The sequence below is a fragment of the Scomber japonicus genome, chromosome 12 (genome assembly GCF_027409825.1).
Source record: "Scomber japonicus isolate fScoJap1 chromosome 12, fScoJap1.pri, whole genome shotgun sequence".
NCBI lineage: Eukaryota > Metazoa > Chordata > Actinopteri > Scombriformes > Scombridae > Scomber > Scomber japonicus.
Window position 1 is genome coordinate 14,262,222 of NC_070589.1, and position 14,243 is coordinate 14,276,464.

General features: G+C 40.9%; 1 protein-coding gene across 1 annotated transcript; it reads left to right on the forward strand.

Moving 5' to 3' along the window:
• The first annotated feature begins 551 nt into the window (after positions 1 to 551).
• LOC128368496 (AP-2 complex subunit mu-A-like) lies at positions 552 to 14,111 on the forward strand. The gene is made up of 13 exons (XM_053329324.1): positions 552 to 861; positions 2,326 to 2,447; positions 7,298 to 7,563; positions 8,093 to 8,175; positions 9,038 to 9,043; positions 9,203 to 9,338; positions 10,086 to 10,230; positions 10,559 to 10,576; positions 11,128 to 11,247; positions 11,335 to 11,470; positions 11,585 to 11,682; positions 11,912 to 12,023; positions 12,895 to 14,111. The coding sequence occupies exons 2-13, from the start codon at positions 2,374 to 2,376 to the stop codon at positions 13,027 to 13,029; spliced, it is 1,329 nt and encodes a 442-aa protein (XP_053185299.1). The 5' UTR covers positions 552 to 861; positions 2,326 to 2,373; the 3' UTR covers positions 13,030 to 14,111.
• The last annotated feature ends 132 nt before the right edge of the window (positions 14,112 to 14,243 follow it).

A 14,243-nucleotide genomic window follows, 5' to 3' on the forward strand; every position in this document is an offset into this window, starting at 1 on the left:
AAGAAATTTGCAACCCAGAGTAGTTGTTTTTTTTTTTCATGGTACCCGAGGTCATATTTGCATTTTAAGAGTCCAAGAGGAGGAATGCGAAGGTTAGGCAGTCTGGTGGACAGATGTATGTGTGTGTGTGTGTGTGTGTGTGTGTGTGGTCTGTGGGTGTGTGCAAGAGATCAGCCTGTGTACACTTACATTCGCCTCAGAACTGAATGACCCTATGCAAAATGACTCCTGTGGTTGGGATGAGAGAAAAATTCCTGCAGAGAGGCGATTTGATTCAGGTTGGACAAAAAAAAAAGTAGAGTTGAATAAGAGAGACTCTGCAGGATAGAATAAAACAAGGCCACCCACATAACCACTATGTTCGAAGGAAACACAACAGGGAAATGTGTTTGCTTTCTCTCATTCATTGAAGCTGTTTGTGCAGATCAGCTACCCATCCTCATACTGTGTATTACTCAAGAAAATTGTGTTGAGCAAGTTGGACACTTGCCAACATGGTCCCAAGTCCATTTTTAAGAAGGAAAACTAGGTCAACGCGCTGCCTTATATATCCTACATATATCCTCCGCGCCTGTAGCCATTAATACTACCATTAAACAAATAATAATTGACCAGTGGTCTATGTCGCTTATCATAACAAGGCCTGGGTGCGGTTTACACATCGCTGCAGCCGCGCCTTTTCCTGTCACAGTTGTGCGTAAGGACGGCGGGTCAGCTGACAGCTATCAGAGGACCGGGAGGAAGGAGCTGAATTAGCGGCTGTGCGAGGGGTGAGAAGTGGGAACCTGCTGGATTCACAAACGTAAATCCGAGACTGAAGCGGGGGAGCGAAAGTCTGGTGGCGTCCGTGAGAGAAATAGGGTGAGTTCACCTCAGTCGACATGGCTAATTGTTGTTCAGTGTAGCCCCGGTAACCATTTCGGATAGCCGGTAAAACTATTTCATTCGTGAGCGATGCTAATGTTAGCACTTCTAGCTGCTGCTCCGCTAACTGGCGTCAAACACCCAGCGGTAGCCAGTGCGATAACGGAAATGAGGCGTTTTATATATTTGAAATAAAAGCATGCATCGTGCTATTTTTTGCAGAATATAAACGATTAAGCGTTGTTGGAGACACTGTTGACGCTGTAATTTAAAATCGTTAGATCGTACATTGATTATGCTTATCAACACTGGACGTCTTCAGGGTTTGATGTCCTCTTCACCGGAAGTCCATTTAAAATCCTGTACGGCTTGACGCTGCTTCGTTCCAACTTTACACCGCAAGCTAGCCTGCTATCGTAAGCTAAAGTAGCTAGCTACATCTCTTGGTCTATTCTCCTCCATCACTTTGATCCTATCTGAAGGTCAATCATCACATTTATGCGGTGGCCACTTAAGAATATCGTAAACAAGACGTGTCAAGAGTACGTGTCGAGGAACTACTGAGAAAATATGAAAAATTGATGAACGTTAGGAAAACGGCCTGAGTGAGCAGACATCTTGACTTGGGCCAATAAAAGGGCGATTAAACCCGCTCATGTCTCGGTTTATTCGGTCACAAACACGGTAGTGTCTCGATGGAGATATATTTCTAGTAGAACAAGCGTGTGATTGTGTCGCACGCTTCCTCTGACCACCGTGTCTTTTAGATGTCTGGCCTCTTGTCTTAGCTTGAAATTAGAGTAATGTCAAGCATGTCCTTCATCCCTTGGTTTCCAGAAGCTTCATTCATGAGTAAAGAAAGACTATGATTTCCTCAGTAACAATAAGCCATTCAGTTATCTATCACCTGCCTCTAGATGAAGTGTGGTGTCGTTTAGATTTCATTCAACGTTGCATTCAATGTTTAGTGTGATCATATCCAGACTGGAAGTAAAAGACAACAGCTTTGAAGCTGGCTACCTAGTGGCATCCTGCTCCAAACTGGTGGCTGCTAATCTGTTAATCTTAGTTTGGAAAGAAAACAAGGAATTGACTGTGGTATGACTGGCAACAGTGGGCTGTATATGTTTAACCTGTATTGGAGTGGTAATTAATGTATGTGTGCATTTGCATGTAACAAGAATGAGTCACCACAGTGGGGCAGCTGCAAGATAGATCCAACTGGCAATGGAGTGGTATCTGTTTGTGTGTGTGTGTGTGTGTGTGTGTGTGTGTGAGTGACAGAGATACAAAAAAAAAGGCGGATGTGAGGGACAAACGTCTCCCTGTACTGGTGGTGACTCCCTCACTTCTCACTGCTTTCACTTCTCTATCACCCCACTCTACTTTCCCTGTTTCCTTCCTGCAATCTCTTTCTCCCCCTCTCTCTCTCTCTCTCGCTCCATTCCTGTCTCTTCTCAGGCGGGGTTTGGATTCACCATGGCCGGTTGGGTCTGAGAAGCAGCCACAATGATTGGAGGACTGTTTATCTACAACCACAAGGGGGAGGTCCTCATCTCCCGGGTCTACCGAGATGACATAGGGTACGTCTCACATTTAGCTTCATAATTTTTTTTGGGGGGGGACATGTAAGTGACAAGGTCCCGATTGAGTGGTGGCAAGGTCAAACTGGTGTTGATCCTTGAGGATTATGGATTATGTCCCTTTGCCTTGCTAAGAAGTTCACACTTGTCTGTAGTAGCCTCGTAAAATGTGTGGAAAAAAAGGATTACACTCAGAACGTGTTGCTTACTCTCAGGTTACTGTCCCTTTATACAAAAGATGTACATTTGAGTTATAAGAAATATGAAAACACACAGATATGCAGTGATTCTCCCAATAAACAAAGGACAACATTGAATCACCTATGCACAAATGCAATAACCTTATTAATCAGTGTTCTCCCTGTTGTGTGAGGTAATGATGCAGTTCTCTTGTGCTTATCAAACCACACCTTCTTTTTAAAAGGCTATGTGTAGCTGTGTGGATGTTGACACAATTCTCAAGTTAGTAATTAATACCACATTTAAAAGAGGTTCTCATAACAAGCATACTGATAACAAGCACTGATGTCCTTTCCATTGGCAACCACATTTTAGGACTATGATATTGCAGGTGATTAGATGCCTTCATCTGACATGACGGAACTGCCTATTTTATGCACATGTGTTAACATCTGTAATCATTTAATGGGGACAGTGCACACTGGATGACGTCATTATGATATAAATGTGCCAGATTTAGCTAAATGGCTAATTCTCATCAGCAGACTCTGTGTAGGTTGATTTTTAAAAGTTAAAATAAATGAGGTAAAGAAGGACACTATAGGCAGACAACAACACTGAAACATTAAAAATCATACATGATAAAGCAAGTCTATAAAGGTGGCATATTATGATCATAACTTTAGAACAATAGACAAGACGGTACATTCAAAAGCAAACAGTACATGCAGCTTTACAAGCACACAACACAGTAATCATGTAAACCAAGCTCATAAAGTACATGAGGCAGCCAGCTTTGCACATTCATAGCTGGTCGATTTCTAACATAACATTTTAACAATTTATCATGCTCTTGTCATATGTTGAAGTGAAATGTCCACCACTGTAACCTGCTCCTGTGTTATTTTGTTGTTTTTGTCTGGTTGGAAAAGAAGCATGGCTTAGTTTAACCTTAGTTTAGACAGGAACCCATCATCACCATACTGGATTCATTTATTCAGTCAAATACTGCCGCACGGATAATTGCCTGTTTGGAAAATTGTTCCAGCTGCCTGAGATCAATGACCAAAGACATAGATGAGTAATTTCCAGGGTAGGTGAGGAGCAATATACTAAACTTTTTTTTAAATTTACACAAGATGTGGGTCAATGTTCATATGTGCCAGGGCCTTTTCAATGAGTATGTAACCCACGGTAACTCATGCACACAGCCAGAAGCATATTCTCTATGAACTGGATTGTATTTGCTCTTTGTCTTCCTTCTTAGTGTGTTTGTGTCTGACACACTGTTTATGGGATTCAGTTGAGATTGAGATTTTAGTCTGCCTGATTACACCCAATTATCATATTCTGTTGTGTGTAAACCAAGTCACATTGTGTGATTGGGTTGTGGTGACAGTAGATATCCTGCTACAAGTGACAGCAGCCCAGTGAATTGTAGGTTTTCACAGATGGGTTTGGCTGAACAGAAAGCGATAAGTGATCTGCTTGTGCTCTCATTGTGTTGGTTTTGTGGGTACACAGCAACATGCTGGGTCAGTAGATTGTTTTTTTGTGCACGCTTAAAACATTTTTAAATATTTGTTTAGCAAGACAATAGGAAAGGACAGAAACAGAATAACATGTGCAAGATTTTAGAGCTGTTCAGTTTTATCATTGAATAATCTGCTTTAAAATAAATAAATGCAGAAGGTCTACAGGTTGAGTATGTTTTGTTGGAATGAGAAACATAAATGTTAAAATATCCCTCCCTCCTTTTTGTGCTGTTCAAAGGCAACAGTCAGTAAAGTAATTGTGGCTTTATTTTCAGTCATTGCTCCTCTATTGTCTCACAGTATCACGGATACTACAGCTGCTCGCCTTCTCAGACACCACCGCACAGCAGCCAGGTTCAACAAAGCATCTGAAAATGTACAGAAAACAATCCCATGTGGTGAAACAGGAACTGAATTCAAAGCTACCTTCCATTTTTCCTATTTAAACATCGTCAATAAAGGAAAACGGTGACCGTCTTTCAGACTGCAACCACAGTTTTCATTTTATGTTGAGCAGAAAGTCAAACCCCCTTTACAGAAGTCCATATGTTTTGTTGTGACCCACTCATCTCCACTGTGACTCTGTGTTTTTTTGTTGACGTCACCACCAGCATCAGTTACTTTTTTGGTGATCCTCCTTATTGCTGTCTCAGTGCAAAGTAAACCACATTATGTTGCTCTCATGCCGGCCGTGTATGTATCATAATGCCGTGTTGACAGCAATCGTTTTAAAATGCAACAGAGAGCTTTTAGCCTCATCTGAAACAGAGCATGGTCCACTTGAAATAATGAACCTGTTATTGACTGTATTTACAAAATAATGAATATGCATTTGCTATGCTGCTGTAACTATAGCGCACAACATAGATTTTAAAGAGCAATATAATGATGCTAAACTGTTCCCGATTCAGTTACAATGATGGCGTCATATTAAACACCATGTTACTCACTCTGTCTGTGTACATGATGCACGAAAATGTCTCTCTTGCATTTTTGTCTCTCTCCTCTCCTTTTACTTCATCCTCTTTTCCTCTCTATCCTCTGTATCACCATTTCCCTCCATATGTCCATCTTGGCCCCTGTAGGAATAGGTAAGAGATGCTCCAAACTAACAAGCATGACCCTTCTCCTCTCATGGCCACCGATCAGTTAACCCCCCCCGTATCCTAAACTGCATGCCCATCGATTCCACGGTAAACTTCCTATAAGCATGAAGTCACCTGTCATATTATACCGGTAAATAAGCCAAACGGATACTGAAGTGCAGGATTCAACCAAAAAGCCGTAAACCAATTGGTCTGTCTTTACCAGAGGCCTTTTTTAGTGAATATTGTTGCTCACAAACAGCTCTACCAGCGCCTAAGCATGTAGTCTGAGCATGGGATATGATGGTTAAGTCAGCCCTCGCATCCTTTGTTTCTACCCTGATTGCTTTTGAGAGATGGTTTAAGTCATTTTTCATAGGATCTCATTTGTAGAACTGGGCCTTGAATGAAGTTGCATACACTTGTGTTAACTATGATTTTGGACGAGGGTCTGAAAAAACAGTGATTAAAATTTCTTGATTAAGGTCCAAATACTTTTCAAGATTAGTGATAGTTGTGATAAGGCAGCATCTTAAAGTATAGGTTCACAATTTTACAAGTTGGTCAGGTCTCAGGTGTCCCTATGAACAGTGAAAGATGTTTTCCTTGTTGTAATCATTCCTCCTGTTCATACTGACTATTGAAATACCCTCTTTAAATGTGCCTTCAATGTAAATGAGAAGGGAAAAAATCCACTGTGTGTTCTGTGCAAAAATGTATTTAAAAGTTGATCTGAAGCTTATATGAGGCCTAAGCAGTCTGAGTTAGGCATATCCAATGGATATATGACACATTTCAAGTCTTTCAACATCAGATTCTCTTTGTGTTTCCCCGTTGAGCTGCAGTAGAAGTATAGTAATACAAAGAGGGACTAAAAAGACTGTAATGTTGAAAGATGACTCATTTGAACGGATGATAAACTTTTAAATACGTTTTTCACATAAAAGTAAGGCTCATTAATTGTGGCCCCCATTACTTATATTGTAAATGCTTTATGAAGGGATCCTTTAATGGTCAGTGCAAACAGGAGGAATAATTACAGCAAGAAAAATGTTCATTCAGGCACCTGACTTAGACAGACTTTTAAAAAACGTGAAACCATCCTTTAATGGATAAGACGTGCATCATGACAGCCTCCTGGAGTGACTTCCCTTTGCCCTCAGCGATAGTTGATCCAACGCACTAAATTTCCAAACAAACAAAACCTAGACACAAACATAGATTTTGTTGTTGTGCAGACATTGTGTCTCACAACATGTGGTAATATCAAGGAGGCTGTCAGGTGTACTGTGCATCTCTGGTTCATTTATCTGCATGGTACTGTCCAAAAATAGGAGACATTACATTTTTAAGGTAGACACTTTTAAGGCAGCTCATATTGTGTTGGCTTTTAGTTTAAAAGTCATATGTCGTAACAAGGTAGACGTTAATCTAAATATCATTTAGGGCTTCAGTTTGTGTGGAAACAGAGCTGTAGGTGTTTCTCAGTAGGATTTGGTGTTCTTGTCAGAACAAGCTGCATCCTCTGCACTAAGCCCTGTTATTTATAAAGCCACATTAACAAGGCCAAATGATCTTGGTGCTAGGCTAAAGTATACTTTGTCTCACTGACTTTAACAGTCTCAAATCAAAAAAAATGGTCCAACTAAAGATCAGGTTTGGATCATGCATGACTAAAACAGTTCCCATGGAGTCCAGTCCATTCTGATGCTAATCTCAGAGGCTTGTCCCTACATCCTGGTAATTATCAGCATTTACACAAAGCAACACTCTTCTTTTTTTTTCTCACCAACTAAAGTGCACCAATTCAAGGTGTCCTTTTTCATTTGGTTTAGATCATTACTGATTCCTGTGAGATGGGTGAAGACATTGTTGAGGGTCGGAAGATGTTATGTATTTGCAGAACTGGATATCAAAGTGTTTGGATAAAACAGTCTCAGCAGCAGCCCCTTTTGTCATGTTAAAAACTGGAACAATTCTCTTGACATAAATGTGTCTCTTTTTTTTTTCTTTTTCTCCCTCCGTCTCGTCCTCCTCTCTCACGCTCTAGGCGCAACGCAGTCGATGCGTTCCGCGTAAATGTGATCCATGCACGGCAGCAGGTCCGGTCCCCGGTGACTAACATTGCCCGCACCAGCTTCTTTCATGTCAAGCGCTCCAACATCTGGTTGGCGGCCGTTACCAAGCAGAATGTCAACGCCGCGATGGTGTTCGAGTTCCTTTACAAGATGTGTGACGTCATGACTGCCTACTTTGGCAAGATCAGCGAGGAGAACATCAAGAACAACTTTGTGCTCATCTACGAGCTGCTCGATGGTAGGAAGAGAGAGTGTGTGCGTGTGTGTGTGTGTGAGTGTGAAATCAATCGGATTGTCCAGCAGAGAACTGGGCACATTTGGATGGTATAATAAAGTCAGATTTGCTCTTCTGAAAATCCAGATATTAAGAATTGTTATAAGTGTTGCTGATGTTGTTACTGACATCCTGCCCCTTTAAAGCCAAATACAAGGCATTGATTGTAAGTTGTTGCATTAACGTTTCATAAGGGAGCAAAATGATCTCTTAATCAGTACTGCATGAGCTGCTATTCCTTGTTCAAGCTGTGATGATTATGGAAGTATGCTAGCAGTGGTGACCATGGATTAATATGTGTCAACATTGTGGTCTGAATGGGTCCAAAACAGACCGAACATGGCTGCATCATCCCACATCAAACACAAGCTTTGTTTGTTAATGTAATGTCACCCAGTCAACATTTGTTCTTTCCATTGCTACATTTCCTAGTTTTCCCTCTTACTCATCTTATCTCTTACTGACCGTTATCTGTTTGTGTTTGTTCATACAGAGATCCTGGACTTTGGTTATCCCCAGAACTCAGAGACTGGAGCTCTGAAGACCTTCATCACCCAGCAGGGCATTAAGGGACAGGTCAGTGACACACCAGTGCAGCCTCTTATCTAGTAATTACGTTCAATTGTGTTTTTAAAGAAGAAAATGTTTAACCATCTGTTGCCATTTTTATTAGCCAAAACTAATGCACCAGTACAGCAGCCCTGCAATAAATCCTTTTGTCCATGAAGCTTATCATGTTCAGTTTTTGCTGAAACTGTTAGAAAAGTGCTGACTCAACTTCTGCGGTTTATGGTGCTGTTGAACTGTATCCTGTTATACTGAGAGTTGTATTTAATAGTTTTTTCATACTGCTCACTGTACAGGAACAAAGTCAATCTATATATTACTAACACTTCACTCATGTAAAAAAATAAGTTTAGCTTGATCTGTTTTAGGTGGATCAAGACATTTTTATAGGATGGCATCAATAATACATGACATGATCAATTTCCATTCCTTTGTTCATTGCAACACGTTACACTGTGAGCACCAGCTGTTAGATATACACTCAACATTACACTGGAGATTGCTCTATTGTACTGGGGCAGCACAAACAGCCACACTTGTCTCCTCATGGATATTCTGCAAATCACTGTTATACAGCAAAATATGGAGATATATATAAATAATAAATATAATAGAAGCCATCAAAGCAAAGCTGTGGTGCAGGCTATGTTTTGCTAATGCAGAGGTGTTCAGCTGATAAGAATATAGATTTTAGTTCAATTTAGGAATTAATTGGATTGTGTAGGAAAATATAAATATGTAACTCAGTTGTTCTAGCTCTGGTTTTTGTATGTATAGTATTTGCTGATTTTGTGATGATTCCTTTTTATTTTTCTGTTTTTTTTTCTCTGAATGTTCCAACATCTGTGGTCTTGGACTCTTCCTAATTCAGCACCAGGTAATAAACAACAGTCATTTTACGCTCATGTGGAACCATTTATCTTCCCATGTAGTGCTAAAGATCTCCTTTCAATGCAGTTTTTGTTTTCTCAGTGTGTCAGCCCTCTCCTTTCTGTCGGGTTGTTATAAGGTTTCTCTCTCTCTCTCTGTCCCGCAGACAAAAGAGGAACAGTCTCAGATCACCAGCCAGGTGACGGGGCAGATCGGCTGGCGTCGTGAGGGCATCAAGTATCGCCGCAATGAACTCTTCCTGGATGTACTGGAGAGCGTCAACCTGCTCATGTCACCACAGGGTCTGTTCATGTAGCCTCACTACAACAAAACATGGATGATTTGTTTCAATTTTTCTCATCTGGAATCGTCTAGTAATAATTTCAGTGGTTTCAGAGTTAGATGTTCCCTGATTTCATTTATTTCCTAATTTATTTGTCAGAAGTTGAGCTGGACTCATTGATTCTTAGCACTAGCAGTCTGATGCCTTCTCCACCAATGAATGTCTTGTAATTAATAGCCAGGGATTAACACACTAGTCTAATTACAAGGAGCTTTCAGTCACATGAAACAATCTCCCAGAGTAGACTGAGTTGCTCAGGGAGATTAGTTTTCTTCTTCTTCTTCTTCTTTCTTGTTTTTTTGTTGAGGACTTCAAGGACCTGTTCATATTGGCTTAAAGTTTGAGACTGAAAGTTAATCCTTTATCTTGGAAACAGTTTTTAAATATCACCTTTAAGTCTAATAAATAGCTGTTCTTGTGTAGAGAGCTTAGTTTCAGTTGTAGGAAATGACTCATAATAGTCTGCAAATTCAGTTAATAATAATTCCAATTTTTGCCTCTTTTAACGCTGTTGAATTAATTTAATTGTATGAAAAAATAGTTTCTAAAACAAAAAAGGCAACATCAACACTCTTCTATTTGCGTTGGGATCATCATTGAAATTGAAAACATGAAGCGTGTTCAGCAGAATTAAACTGTAACATTAGCCAGGCCAGTTTTTTGACCCACAACCTATGAACATGTTTGTTCTTGTCTCTGGAACCAGGCCAGGTGCTGAGCGCTCACGTGTCGGGCCGAGTAGTGATGAAGAGCTACCTGAGCGGGATGCCCGAGTGCAAATTTGGCATGAACGACAAGATTGTCATCGACAAGCAGGGCAAGGGTGGAGGAACTGATGATGCTGGGAAGAGGTGAGAGTGTGATTCAACTAGTAGCCATCAATATATGTGAAAAGCAATCATATCTTGATGATTGAGACTGAATATCATTTAGCTGATTTTGTATTTCACTTTCTTGATTGTTTTCATATTTGCAACTTAAAAAGAAAAAAAAGTCGTTGAGTTTGTAGTTAAATTTGAAGAGACCACCATGTCCGTTAGCCCCGTGTCTGTGTGATGACTGTTGTCTTGTTATTTACAAACAAGACCGGCTTTACAATTTATTTTTTTAATTTTTCTTTCCTTCGGATGCATTTCTCCTTTCTTTCCCTCTCTTTCTTTTCTATGTGCTGTACCTCAGTGATTTAGGGGGAGGAAGGTACTGTACTGACAAGTATCCTCACCCTCTGCTATTCCTCCACACACACACACATACACACACACACACACACACACACACACACACACACATACACATACATACGTAAACACACCTTGTCTGAGCCCTGTAGCACATTCAGTAGTCAAAGTGTGTACATCTCATGCATTGTTGCTCCCCCCTCACACTCAATACAGACCAAATACATCTTGTTAATTCTTCTTCTGCCTGGTGGTTGTTTCCCTCTTTGTTAGATAGGTTGGTTTGTTTTATTACCCCACACCTACCTGCTTGACTTTTAACCCTTTACCCAAACACCTGTGACAGGGACTGTGATATGTTTATTACAGAATAGTGTCATTAACCTCAACACAAGGTCTTTATGTCCCCAAACTAGCAGTCACGTCCCTTTTTTGGTAGTCGTATTGTTCTTAATTGAGGGAGAGTAGTAGTAAACTTAGCATCATAGTTATTAGATAGATGTGTTGATAATAAATGAATAATAATATTTCATCTTTCTCGTCTGTGTCTGTTAAATTCTCTCCTGTCAGTGGGAAGCAGTCGATAGCCATTGACGACTGCACCTTCCACCAGTGCGTGCGCCTGAGTAAGTTCGACTCGGAGCGTAGCATCAGCTTCATCCCCCCTGATGGAGAGTACGAGCTCATGAGGTCAGTTTGTGGATATTTGAAAGTTGATTTTGTTTTTAATCATCTTCTTAATGATGTTAACTATTTTTCTCCTCTCACTGCTCGCAGGTATCGCACCACTAAGGACATCATCCTGCCATTCCGGGTTATTCCTCTTGTCAGGGAGGTCGGACGCACTAAACTGGAGGTAAAGGTGGTCATCAAGTCCAACTTCAAGCCATCACTGCTAGCCCAGAAGATCGAGGTGAGCCCTTATTAAAGTCAAGCTGGTGATGAATCCAAACAGCCTGTGTGGGTCTGTGTTCTACTTCTACTGACACATTCAAGGTTTTTCACATCTTCATTATCAACTCTTTAGGTGCGTATCCCAACGCCCCTCAACACAAGCGGTGTGCAGGTGATTTGTATGAAGGGAAAAGCCAAGTACAAGGCCAGTGAGAACGCCATTGTCTGGAAGTGAGTATGAGTGCCGTACAACCAAATTCCTCCTTTTATGCTCTCTATCAGGTTAATGATTAACCCTCTTCTCTTTGGTTTTTGACCTCACACACACACACATTCAAACACACTCCTCTCTATTACAAACCATTTTCTTACTTGTTGTGAGGCAATATTCCTCCTAGTAATTTTCTTTTTGACTCAAAGTACAATATAACATAAGTTGTTTCTGTTTTTGTGTGTTAAGGATCAAACGTATGGCTGGGATGAAGGAGTCTCAGATCAGTGCTGAGATTGAGCTGCTGCCGACCAACGACAAGAAAAAATGGGCCAGGCCTCCCATCTCTATGAACTTTGAGGTCAGAATGCACAGTTCATGCTCTCTCACATACACACGCGCACACACACACACACACACACACACACACACACACACACACGTTCACACTTACAGGCTGGTGTAACACAATCTGAAACTCATTTCCAATTCTGTGAGGTAATGAGTTGCCAGAAGGTTTCCTGATGACGTTTCTGCCCAATTCAATTATGAGACCCATCTGTTAGGGAAGTGAGCAGCTGATGGGAACTTTGTACAGAGTTGGCAGCCATATAAATGAACTATAGATTAAATGCGATCCCATATCAGTCATGCAAATCACAATCCGCTTACTGTTGCCTCACATAGACACACACACACAAACACATTTATATCCTTGTGAAGACAGTAAGACATAATACTTTCCCTAGCCCCTAACCCTAACCCTAAACCCAACCCTCACCTTGAACTGAATCTAAACCCAATTCTAACCTTAACCTTAAAACCAAGTCTTAACCTTCATATTTCCCTGTGAAGTTGTGAGGAACTCCTAAAATGTCTTCACAAGATAGAAAGACATGCGCACACATAAACACTCACGCACACAGTTACGTTTCGATCACTTCAGAGGACATAACATTCACAAACATTCATTTCCTGGAGACTTATCCTAACCTTAAACCTTAACCATAACCTTGAACTAACCTTAACTTTAAAACCAAATCTTCACTCTAAAATTAAAGCTTTATGTTAAGTAGACTTGCTTTTTGTCCTCATAAGAGTGACAAGTCCCCATAACATGAGGAATACCTGGTCCACACCCACTAACTTCCTGCTCAGCGACCTGTGCAGCCTACAGCTCCCAGCATGCCCACACACGTCTTAACCTGTCTCATCTCTGCTCTGCTCTACAGGTCCCTTTCGCTCCCTCTGGTCTCAAGGTGCGCTACTTGAAGGTGTTTGAGTCCAAGCTCAATTACAGTGACCACGACGTCATCAAATGGGTGCGGTACATCGGGCGCTCTGGCATCTACGAAACGCGCTGCTAAAATTAACCCCGCCAGGCAGCGACCTGACCACTTTTCCTCCCTTCTTTATCCATCTATCCCGTTAAGATTTTTTTTTTTCTTCTTCTTCTTCCCGTTCCTTCTGTCTCTCCTCCCCTCGATCCTATTAGCTTCTCTCATACTACACCCCCACCCTCACCCCTCCCACCCACCCCCCTTCCTAACTAGGTGTTGGAGATTTGAATTTACATCATAAAAAAAGTAAATATGGTATAATGCACAGATATATGCAAAAAAATGTGAACCATTGTATCGTATATATCTCGTAGTGATGAGTAAACCTGTAAACCAACTGGTGTCCAAAAAGAAAGAGACGAGCGATGCAAGGGGGGGGGGACCAGGAGAGAGAGAGAGAGGACCAGGCAGAGACACCTTTTGTGTCTTTAATTGGGTCTCTGTTGTGTTTATTCAGTGTTATTGTTCCACTATTGACTCTCCAGTTACCCATAGTCCTAAAATGATCCCTAGTAAAATGATTAGTAGATGATAAATCTAGTTCTTTTCGTTTATGGACCTCCATCTCAGTAGAGTCTACCCTTCAAATTGTCTGATTGTGTTTTGTCGACTGATTGATATTTGATCTGTTTTCAGAAATGCTTTCTCACTCAGCAGGATGAGAAAGTACATTTGCTTTCAAATTCAAAGAGAATAGAATTACTATACGATGACTGAACTGTTTTTGTACCGTTTACTTTCCCCCCCCTGCCAATTTTCCACTACTTAGTTCTACCAGCGTTCAGTTAGGTCAGAGTTAAACATCAGAGATCATCCCAGACAGTCTTAAGGTTTGACCATCATCCTGATAAGCTAGTGGTAACCTTTTTTTTTTTTTTTTAAACATTTCCTGGAAGCATCTGAAGCACTTGGATCAACTTTTACCACACTGTCTCTCAGTGTAGCATTTACTTTATTACAAAGACCCTTTTGGGAGATCAGGCCCTGGGAAATGTATATTTGCAGTGAGGTGAGGTCTCCCCCTGGTGTTTGCCTCGTCACTGTCTGCTTCTTCATGTTTGTAGCCCTGGTGACCGTTCTGTCCAATAAAATCTGACTATGTAACCAAACACACCCTCTGCTGTCTCTGTGTTGCGTGTTTTCATTTGACTGATATTTTAGGTTGTTTAAATTCTTTTGTATGTGTTTCCTCTTGATATGGTCTGAAACAAGGGTGGGGTTCATGTAGGAACAATGAGGTT

Coding starts and splice junctions, on each gene's coding strand:
- LOC128368496 (XM_053329324.1), top strand. CDS start 2,374: ATGATTGGAGGACTGTTTATCTACAACCACAAGGGGGAGGTCCTCATC. Junction 7,564..8,092: donor CATCTACGAGCTGCTCGATG/GTAGGAAGAGAG, acceptor TTGTTCATACAG/AGATCCTGGACTTTGGTTAT. Junction 11,683..11,911: donor GAGAACGCCATTGTCTGGAA/GTGAGTATGAGT, acceptor TTGTGTGTTAAG/GATCAAACGTATGGCTGGGA.